The 9879-nt window shown below is 43.1% G+C and overlaps 1 protein-coding gene across 1 annotated transcript; it reads right to left on the reverse strand.

The window, feature by feature from the left end:
* Positions 1–1964: 1964 nt before the first annotated feature.
* LOC125530377 (disease resistance protein RPM1-like) lies at positions 1965–8990 on the reverse strand. The gene is made up of 6 exons (XM_048694783.1): positions 8865–8990; positions 8578–8582; positions 3822–6651; positions 2809–3731; positions 2581–2694; positions 1965–2438 (listed from the first exon to the last, which is right to left on the reverse strand). The coding sequence occupies exons 1-3, from the start codon at positions 8988–8990 to the stop codon at positions 3963–3965; spliced, it is 2820 nt and encodes a 939-aa protein (XP_048550740.1). The 3' UTR covers positions 1965–2438; positions 2581–2694; positions 2809–3731; positions 3822–3962.
* Between the last annotated feature and the right edge of the window lie 889 nt (positions 8991–9879).

Raw genomic sequence — 9879 nt, forward strand, 5'->3', positions numbered from 1 at the left:
TCTGTTCATGTTTATTTGACTGCTAGTACAATCCTTATAACATAGGTAGAGGCTACAAGGAGTAGCGACTCTGCATTTTATAAGTGTTTGTCATGCTCAGAATGAGAAATATGGTTGAGCACATTAGCTATCCATCAACTAATTTTATGACCAAATCTTGGAGTCTGCGTCGTACTGGAACCTTTATTTCCCTTTCTCTACAGAGGTTTCGCTAGACATGGGTGCTCTGCTCCATTGTCCCCAGCTAAGCGTGGCATGTACACTCAATACTGAATATAAGTTCTTTTGGGAGATGGTGCATTTGGACCTTGTCAAAATAGCAGAGCCATACTCCCGTTATAACCTCACACGCCATCTAGATTTTGAGGAAGGAGTGAAATTCTTGGATATCCAAGATCCCACCTCGGTCTTCAAGATTGCAAGAGAGTAGCATTGTGCTATCTTTCTTTCTACAAAGACTTATCCAATTTTGGACGTCCTTGTTAGGTTGTAAAACTTTTCCCTGCTATAATGAATAGCAAAGCTTTGGCTTGTTTGGCAAACTAACTCCAAAATAAAATAGCATGTCATGTCCTACGAAGAAGTTAAGAGTCTTGTTTCATGCTAGTTGGGAATATTTGTAGTTTGCATTTGAGGTAAGATGGAGGGCGTGGAAAACATAAATATCCAATTCTCCACTCAAGCTCATATGATCTCGATGAACAGTAAAAAAGACTAGAATATTTTAAAAAAGGAATTACATGGAAGATGTTTGAGTGCGTAAGGTCTATGCCAATTTTCAACGCGCTCGGACATCTGAGTAGCTCTCAGAAAAAATATCAGTCCGAAAAGTGCAAGACCTATAAACTTTTTTGCACACCCCAATTTTTTTCTACGAGCTACTCAGATCTCCGAACACGCTGAAAATTGGCACAGGCATTACACACTCAAACATGTTCCATGAAAAAAATATAGAATAAACATTTTTTGAGCAAAATTTATAGAATAAACATAATTTGTTAAAAAGACACGGGATTTTTTTTGAGGAACAAAGACACGGGAATAAAGTGAAGGAAATGGCCCACGGAAGCCCATTAGACAGGTAGCCCACCAGAGGAAAACCGGAAAACAAAACATTATTTTCTGGACCAGGACTACGTCTGTGTCTCTGCTCCAGCGCCAGCCCATTAGACAGGTAGCCCATGGTCAGATTTGGTTCATTCAGCTGCCAAAGGCCCGACTGTGTCTCTGCTCCAGCGCCAGCCGCTGGGTCCGATCGAACGGCTCCCGAAACCTCCTAGAGGAACAGAACAGGCAGCCGGTCCACAAAACCTCTCCCTCGACTTGGAAGTGCGCCGGTCCGGCGACCCCATCCATGGCGGCGCGGTGGCTGCGTTCGGCAAAGAAGCCACCGTCGACCATGGCTGCCGGCGACTCGCGCATGGTGTCCGGTGATGAGGCTGGGGAGGCGAGCGGCGGTCAGTCTCCTGATGTTCGGAATTCTCCTGGTCTTTGTCTTAGTCAGCCTGCTGGTTGCTCAATTCAGTGTGCAGGTTCGTGAAACTATCAACAGTTGAAACGAGAAATATGGTGACAAATTAGAGATGGAGAATACTGCTCCCAAAATAAAACCTATGTGTTTCGTATGCCGCCACATGGCCTTTTTCTAACAAACTGTAATTGGCAAAGTGAAATCCATGAGGATTGCAAATTTGATGCAATATATGTCATCAACTCAAATTTGTGGAAAATGGATAACAGCAGCTGCATCGTCATTCTTCGTTTACAATGAAAACAGAGTACTAGAAACAGGAAATTAATCATCTTCAAGAAAACAGAGTACTAGAAACAGAGCAGGTCTGTATTCTCATCAGGTTGATTTTGTACTACGGGACTGCTCCGCTCCACACTGCCGATTCCATGGGGTCAGATTGTTCGCTGCCGTTCCGGAGTGGAAAAAATTCAAACAGATTCTTAAATTTGCGGGACTTGGATAACAACACATGCAATCCTCATTCTTTGATTATAAGCAAGCACAAGCATAGTGGAAGCAGCAAAAGAAAGAGGAACTAAACATCTCTGGAAAAACAGAGTACTAGAAAACAAGGTAAGTCTGTATTCAAAATTGCAGGTGTTCTCATCAGGTTGGTCAGAAGCGATTTTTCATCTGGGCCAACGGTTGCAACTTGTAAACACCTTCTGAGTAGCGGTGTAGCTTACTACTTCCCTACATTACACTCAAGCCCCGAGATCAATGCGTTCCTCTTCCATTCGCAGTGGAGCAATGTCGAGATCCCTCTCAGCTTCATATTGCACCATATCAAAGGCCACCACTCAGCAGAGAACTTGGATGGCTGAAAGTGGTGGCCATTGCAGCATAACAGTACGTATATGCAGCTTATGAAGCAGCAGCCTCTCATGTGGTGTAGGCCATCGCATTTTCCACGTCTTCTCCCCAGCTGAAATGCATATACAGGGCATTAATTAATTAGTACATATCATCAGCAGATGCATGTTCGCAAACTGAAAATGATACCAAGAACCATAAGTATATGGAAAATCCAACATGACAACATGAAAAGGAGCTGTAGATGAACTGACCAGTTATCAGTGTCATCACATTTCACACTTCAGAACATTCGGTGTCCTTCTCAAGCACCTTTCTCAATTCTCATATGCGAGAGTTGCTTCAGCTCTTGCTAGACATCAAGATTCCTGACATATGTGGAAATGCTACCACCTGTGAGCACTAATTTCTCCCCAGCATATACAATTATACACTGTTATACACTGTAATGCAGAAGGAACATCAGGTTAGCCGGTGCCCACCTCTGGTACTTCCATGGATTATACCTTCCTCCATTTGGCTCCTTCCTAATTATACAACCTTTTGCTGGATTTTTGAAATTCTAACTTGCTGTAAAGTGTGGCAACAAATGGGTGCTTCAAATATAGAACAAGAGGAGCCTAAATGGTAATAGATGGTGAGAGTCTAAGACACCAAACTGATATGATAAAGTACTGCTTCTGTATGGAGATGAAAAGTAACAACAACTCATAGTGCATATCATACTTTGACATTGTGGTTTAGTTTTCAAAAACGAAGTGCGTTGTTTTAGTTATCAGAGGAAATAAAAGCTGAAAGCAAAATCAAAGTAGAAAACCATGGATATAAAAAACATTCACCTGCAGGCTGCAGCCTGGAAACTTGACATTATATGGTAATGCGTACATGTCCAGCAGGTAAAATTTATAGCGCAGACATAACCACTTACAGACATTGAGATGAACAATTGGTGTGCATAAAAAGACCTGACAAACATTATGATAAGTCAGTACAAGGTGTTAGAGAAGCGAATGAAACAGAGAAGAAATTATCAGTGCAGATCATCTTCTCTGTAAGAAACAACAAAAGGAGAGATGAATCAAGGAAACAAATAGTATATATACACTGATGGATATAACAATGGAACTAACGGCAGGGAAATAACATGTGATACTTACATCCCCATCAGGGAAATAACGGCAGGTAATTGTATATATATACTGAAGCGGAGTTTGTGACAACCAAGTAGTAACAAACTGTAGGTCATCGAATATGCATCTAAAAGATAATTATGTTCAGTTTTAAATTCAGTAGCAGAAACATAACCTCTTACAGGAGTTGAGGCAAACGATTGTTGTGCATGCATGATTGTTGTACCTTGATTGTTTATGAATTATCAGCAAGAAGTGGAAACGAGCAACAGCTCCTGTTAGAGACATAGAAACAAACATCGTGAGAAACACAAACTGAATACAGTATAAAGAAGCGAGGGAGATCTTACTGAAGAGGTACATACACTCGTGAAAGCATGGCGTTTCAAGGTGACGACCTGAGCGAGATCATCTTCATCGCAGATCATCTTCGCTGTTAAAAGCAGAAGGGAAGAGAAATATAAATATCCTCTGCTGACAGCTACAGCTACTGAAGGAAAGAGAAATTAAGTAGCTGACTTGTCGCTCCACGTTGTCATGACCACCTCCCCTGCTGCTGTTGTTGCTTCCTCCACTTGCACCGCTGTAGTGGAGCCTTCGGCGACGTCATCCAGGTCGCTGTAGCAAAGCCTTCGGAGTCGCAGCACGGGATGGTTGGGGTGCACGTCCAACTCACCTTGCAGCGCACCAAGCCTCGGTACTTCACCATCATGACCAATTGAAATCTCCTTGAGTTTTGGAAGGTGCTTCATACCAATAATCCCTGATTTCAAACTGCACCATTCAATTTCGAACTTTTCCAACTGGGGCGAGGTGCCTACCTCGAATACCAATTCTGTCAGTTGCTGTAGGCTCGAAATATCAAGTCTCCTGAGACTTGGGAATGTTTCTGCTCTGAAAACCAGTTTCTCCCCAACATAAGATTCCCAATAAAGACGAAGGATCATGAGCTTGGGCAGTGCGCCTAGTAGTTTCATGCTTTTATCTCCATCCTTTAGATTTCTCGAGTTTAAGTGAATCTTCACCAAATGTACCAGGTCCCCAAACCAGTCAGGCAACTCCCCGAGATCTCCTTTTAAATTCAGCTTCCTCAAGAGAGGGGGAGGGGTGGAAAGAGAATGCAAACACTTGAGTGATGCACCGCTTCTCCCAGATGTACTAACATCCACACAGAGACAAAGAGAGCGGAGGGAAGTGAGCTTCTCAAGGGATGTACAGAGTATCTTGCTCTTTTGCTTGCTTGCCCCAACTCTGACACTCAACTTTCTGAGCTTTATAAGCTCCCCGAGCTCTTTAACTGCTTTCCTACTTGTCCGTTCAACATCCACAATCTCTAGTATCTCTAACTCCTTTAGGTTACTGATCCCTCTAGGCACCCTCACACCATCAGAGTTGGAGAAGCGACCAGTCCATGCCTTGTGAATGCCCCTCATAAGGAATGGACGATCAATCGGACGAACTAAAGGATTGAACAGAATAGGCATACAGAATATAGACGTGAACCAGATCATTGGATAAACAAAGTATAAATTCGCACATACTCCATTTCCGCTGCAACGGAGGCTACGAAGGCTTTGTAGTTTAGTGATCTCAGTTGGTAGTGATGTTATGTTACCATGTCTGATGTCCAAACTCTGCAAGCCTTGTAGTTTCCCTATGGTTCTTGGGAGCTTGTAAATATCAACATCGACATTTGAAGACCCAACATGGACATATTTCAAATGATGCAACGACCCTATGGTGCTGATATCTTTTTGTTTGATGTCAAAATTGGCATCATGTAGATCTAAGACTCTAAGCATCCTAAAGTCGGGCGAACATAGTAAAGGTGCCGGCTTCATGGATCTCTCACCAAACACAGTGAATGATCGGACATGGTTCCAATCCAAGCCTTTATTTGGGCTCCAACTGCCTTGGTATGCTACATGACGAAAGTTATCCACTGCTATGCCGTTTACATTATCCCATGTAGACCATGCAAAATTTTCATCTCTAGAAATTGAGACCATGACATCACGAACAATATCATGAACTCGACAACTCTTCACAACTCCTTCTATGTTCACTCTTGATGGCTGGATCAAGCTCCGGTTGATTAGGTCATTAAAGTAACTATTCCCAACATCCTCAACACTCATCCCAACTCTAGCAATGACAAAGCCCTCGGCTATCCATCTTTCTACCAGACGCCTCCTTTTTATTTCAAAATCCTCTGAAAATATGCTTAAATACAAAAAACATGACTTAAGATGGGAGGGCAAGTGGTTGTAACTCATGGTAACCATCCTCCTCACTGCTTCAAGGCTTCTGTTGCTCTCTAGCTCTAAGGGGATCTGGTTATATATACTTTTCCACTCACTAACCTCTCTGGTGGCAAGCATGCCTCCTATTGTGAGTATAGCTAGAGGTAACCGCCCAGACATTTTTACTATCTTAGCAACTATGTCCCTCATGTCCTCATCTTTTTTCATATCTTCCTCACTTTTCCTTGCCTTCCTTAATAGTAATTTTATGGCATCATTTGTTTCTAATGGTTGATGGTGGTAGATAAGTGATCCAGAAGATTCCAAGATACACTCCTCAGCTAAGCCAACATCTCTTGTTGTTACCATTATCCAACTACCTTTGTTGTTACTACTTGGAAAAGCAATAGTTTTGATCCACTTCCAATCATCTATATTCCATAAGTCATCAAGAACAACAAAGTACCTTTTCTCAAGTAGCTTTTCTCTGAGGTAGCTAGCGAGATACTCTTCTCGCACCACCTTCACGTCAAGTTGCTCCTTGAGTTCGTCGTCACCGAAGAGTTCTTTGATCATAACTTTGAGAAGTTCCATCCTGACAAATGACTGCGAGACAGTGATCCAAGCACAACATGAAAAGTTTCTTGTACTTTCATAAACCTTCCTTGTAATAGTGGTCTTACCCAAACCACCCATGCCAACGACACATACTACCCGAACAGGGCCATTGTTGACGTTGTCATCAATAAGCCTTATTAGCTCTTGTTTGTGATTGGAAAACCCCACAAGTTCGGCTTCATCGATGTTGCTAGCTGACTGGTTGCGAATATCTTCCATGCAAGAATTCCTCTCATCAATGTTTCTAGTGATATGGTTCTTATCAATAAGGTTGTACCGGGTGTTCCTGCTACTCACTTCCTCAACTCTTGATTTGAGATCACGGATTTGCGACCTGTATAAAAAATGACAAATTCATGGTCTGGGATGATGAATAGTATCATGTGTTAAAAAGCCTCAATTTGTTTTGCACAGCCCTCATTTTAATAAATTTCATATTGAAAATTTACCAGCTTGTGCTTTATGCCTCCTGTATGTCTGTATTTTTTTCAGAATTTTTTGATATGTAAAAATATGAATTTTCATGAATTTTGAATTTCCAATTTGAAGGCCTTCATGTAGCTCGGCATCCAAAAGCAATTTCCATTCTCTTTCCCCTTTTCTTATTGCATGCTCAAATGGTAGCCGTTGCTTTGTCTCGTCCGGCAAGTAGTACTATTGTTCTTTGGAAAGCGAAATTAAGTGCTGCAGGGCAAAAAAGCAGCATAGAGCCTAGTGGGAACCGTGTGGCTCAGCTCAGAGCGTAGTGGCTAGCTTTCAACTTCACTTCACTTCATATCAACTTTACTTGAGTGTCCTTGGGTTCACACGGTCTGCCACCGTTCACAACACGGGACTACCGAACGCGTGATTGAGGTGCTTCTTAATCTTTGATCGGTTCCGTTTAGCCAAGGAAAATATCTATTCGAGAAGCCACCGCATTTTATACTTGGGTTGCAATGATCCAGCTTGCTTGATTTTTTTTGCGGGTAGCTTGCTTGATTCTTATGAAGTATGAATATGAATATATGAGTGAGTAAGTTATTTTGGTTTCCATGTATACTCCAAATTTTGGTAATAATTTCTACTGTGTACTAGCTGTGATAGCAACGGTGACCACACCGAATTGCAGCGGTAGACCCTTTGCTGACTCTGGTGGCCATCAAAAGATCTTCGTGAGAGTTCCCCTCTTCAGATGCGGTGGTTGTTTTCGACGGTGTGATGCAATCTACAGCGGACGGCTTGGCGCAGATGGTATAATTATGCAGCACTGACGGCCGGTTTTTCTAGCCAACGCATGTAGTTGTTGGGATTGCGCAAAAGTGGTGGTGACAACACATGATTGATTTTGACGAGCTTCGGGGTGAAAACCTATGTCTCATCCAAGTTGGTTATAACTGGCAATGACAATGTTTTTTGCACTGTGTCAAGATGCATTTGGGCCTTGGTGGATGAAGAACTGCAGAGCAATTAGGGACCACTATGGAGCCTAGTGCCAAGCAATAGTTATTTACTCTGATGAACACGTTATCGCATGCAGCGTTTGTGAAGGTGACCGTGACCCTGCCGGCAACATGGTCAGTAAGGAGAAGAGCAATCCACGAATGAATTTTTCAAAGTCCTCACTCCACCCAAGCATTCATTGGCAGGTTCATCTCTGAGCTAGAGATAATACAACAACCAGCACCGGCCCGGCGCACAGTTGCTCGTACGGGTCCGGGAAGCTGTCCCCGACCTAAGGCTCCATCACCTGGTTATGCTAAGATCCACGTAGACACCAGCATCTCTAATTCAAGAGGCTCGGCAGTTACAGTCTGTCTGGACAAGCACAGGAATTACATGGGGAGTTCATCTCTTGTTATCTTCGGCATGCAAGATGAGGCTACGCTCGAAGTAACCGCTTGCCGTGAAGCTTTATCTCTGGCGGATGATCTAGGACTCCAAAGCTTTATCATAGTGTCAGATGCAAAACAGGTGGTGAATGATTTGGGGAACACCAGCCGAGGCCGTCAGGGTGCTATCATTGCTGAGATTCTCCCTAGAGCAGCAAGTTTTAGCTGTGAATTTACTTTGGAAAGTCGGTCAGTTAATTTAGATGCTCATAAGCTATCTAGATTTACCCTTTCCTTATATCAGGGGGCCACGTGTGTCTGGTTCAATCCCAAGACTCGAATTGTTTCCCACAAACAGTGGTATTTGATTTTATTTTTTTAGAAAAGGAGGATGACCCCGGCCTCTGCATCTGAGCGATGCATACGGCCACTTTATTAATTATTCTCACAAGACCTTACAAAGCCATACAACAGCAAGAGTAAAGCCACCGTCTAAGCAACAACTATCGCTACACCTATCCAATTGATGAAGGGGCGCAGATAGTCTGGGCCTAATACCAAACAGACATCGCAGCCAAACCTAAACATCTAAGACCTGAGGTCCCAACCAGGACGCCTGCCAGGTATAGGGCACCTACCAGTTCGGCGCACTCCTCAACCAGGATGTCTGCCGGGTATGAGGCCGCCGCAGCCACCTGCCACCAATCCATCTTCAAAGTTGTACTGTTGCATGTACCGTGCCAGGTCTCTCTGCCATCGACGCCACCACGACGCCCGACAGCGTCGTCCTCCTGCGCGAGTGCATCCTCCCACAGCAAACTCCGAATCGGCACTGCCCCACGCTGTCAAGATCCGTCGCCATCAGTGTGTAGGATGCATCACCGCTCCACCAAAGAATCCGTCATCTGGTCCCTCGATCACGTGTGTACCTCCAAGAATGACGCGCCCAAGGGAGGAACGACACCAGAGCACCGCCGTCATCCGATCATCCGATCTAGGGTTTCCCCCGGAGGTAGCAGAGAGTTGTTGGAAATATGCCCTAGAGGCAATAATAATATGGTCATTATTATATTTCTTTGTTCATGATAATTGAGAGCGGCGTTTCGATGCACGGGTGCAAAAAAAATTCATAAAAAATTCAGAAAATTTCAAAAAATTCCAAAAAAGACAAATTTGATGCATGAGATACGCTCCAATTTTCAAAACATTTGGACACCTGTGCAGCTCTCAGCAAAAAAGACAAATCAGACCAGAACAGTATATGAACAGTACACATTTTTACAGACTTCCGATTTGTCTTTTTTGCTGAGAGCTGCAAAGAAGTCCAAATGTTTTGAAAATTGGAGCGTACCTCACGCATTAAATTGTCTACCACCCAATTTTTTTTGGAATTTTTTGAATTTTTTTAGTATTTATTTTGATTTTTTTGCGCAGGTGCAGATGAGCTCGGACTCAGATTCGAATTTTGCATGACAATTGTCTATTATTCATGCTATAATTGTGTTATCCGGAAATCGTAATACATGTGTGAATACATAGACCACAACATGTCCCAAGTGAGCCTCTAGTTGACTAGCTCGTTGATCAACAGATAGTCATGGTTTCCTGACTATGGACATTGGATGTCATTGATAACGGGATCACATCATTAGGAGAATGATGTGATGGATAAGACCCAATCTTAAGCATAGCACAAAAGATCGTGTAGTTCGTTTGCTAGAGCTTTTCCAATGTCAAGTATCATTTCCTTA

This window comes from Triticum urartu, unplaced genomic scaffold (assembly GCF_003073215.2).
Source record: "Triticum urartu cultivar G1812 unplaced genomic scaffold, Tu2.1 TuUngrouped_contig_6275, whole genome shotgun sequence".
NCBI lineage: Eukaryota > Viridiplantae > Streptophyta > Magnoliopsida > Poales > Poaceae > Triticum > Triticum urartu.

Bases quoted from the DNA above. Each gene is read 5' to 3' on its own strand.
- LOC125530377 (XM_048694783.1), bottom strand. From the start codon at position 8,990: ATGGCGACGGATCTTGACAGCGTGGGGCAGTGCCGATTCGGAGTTTGC.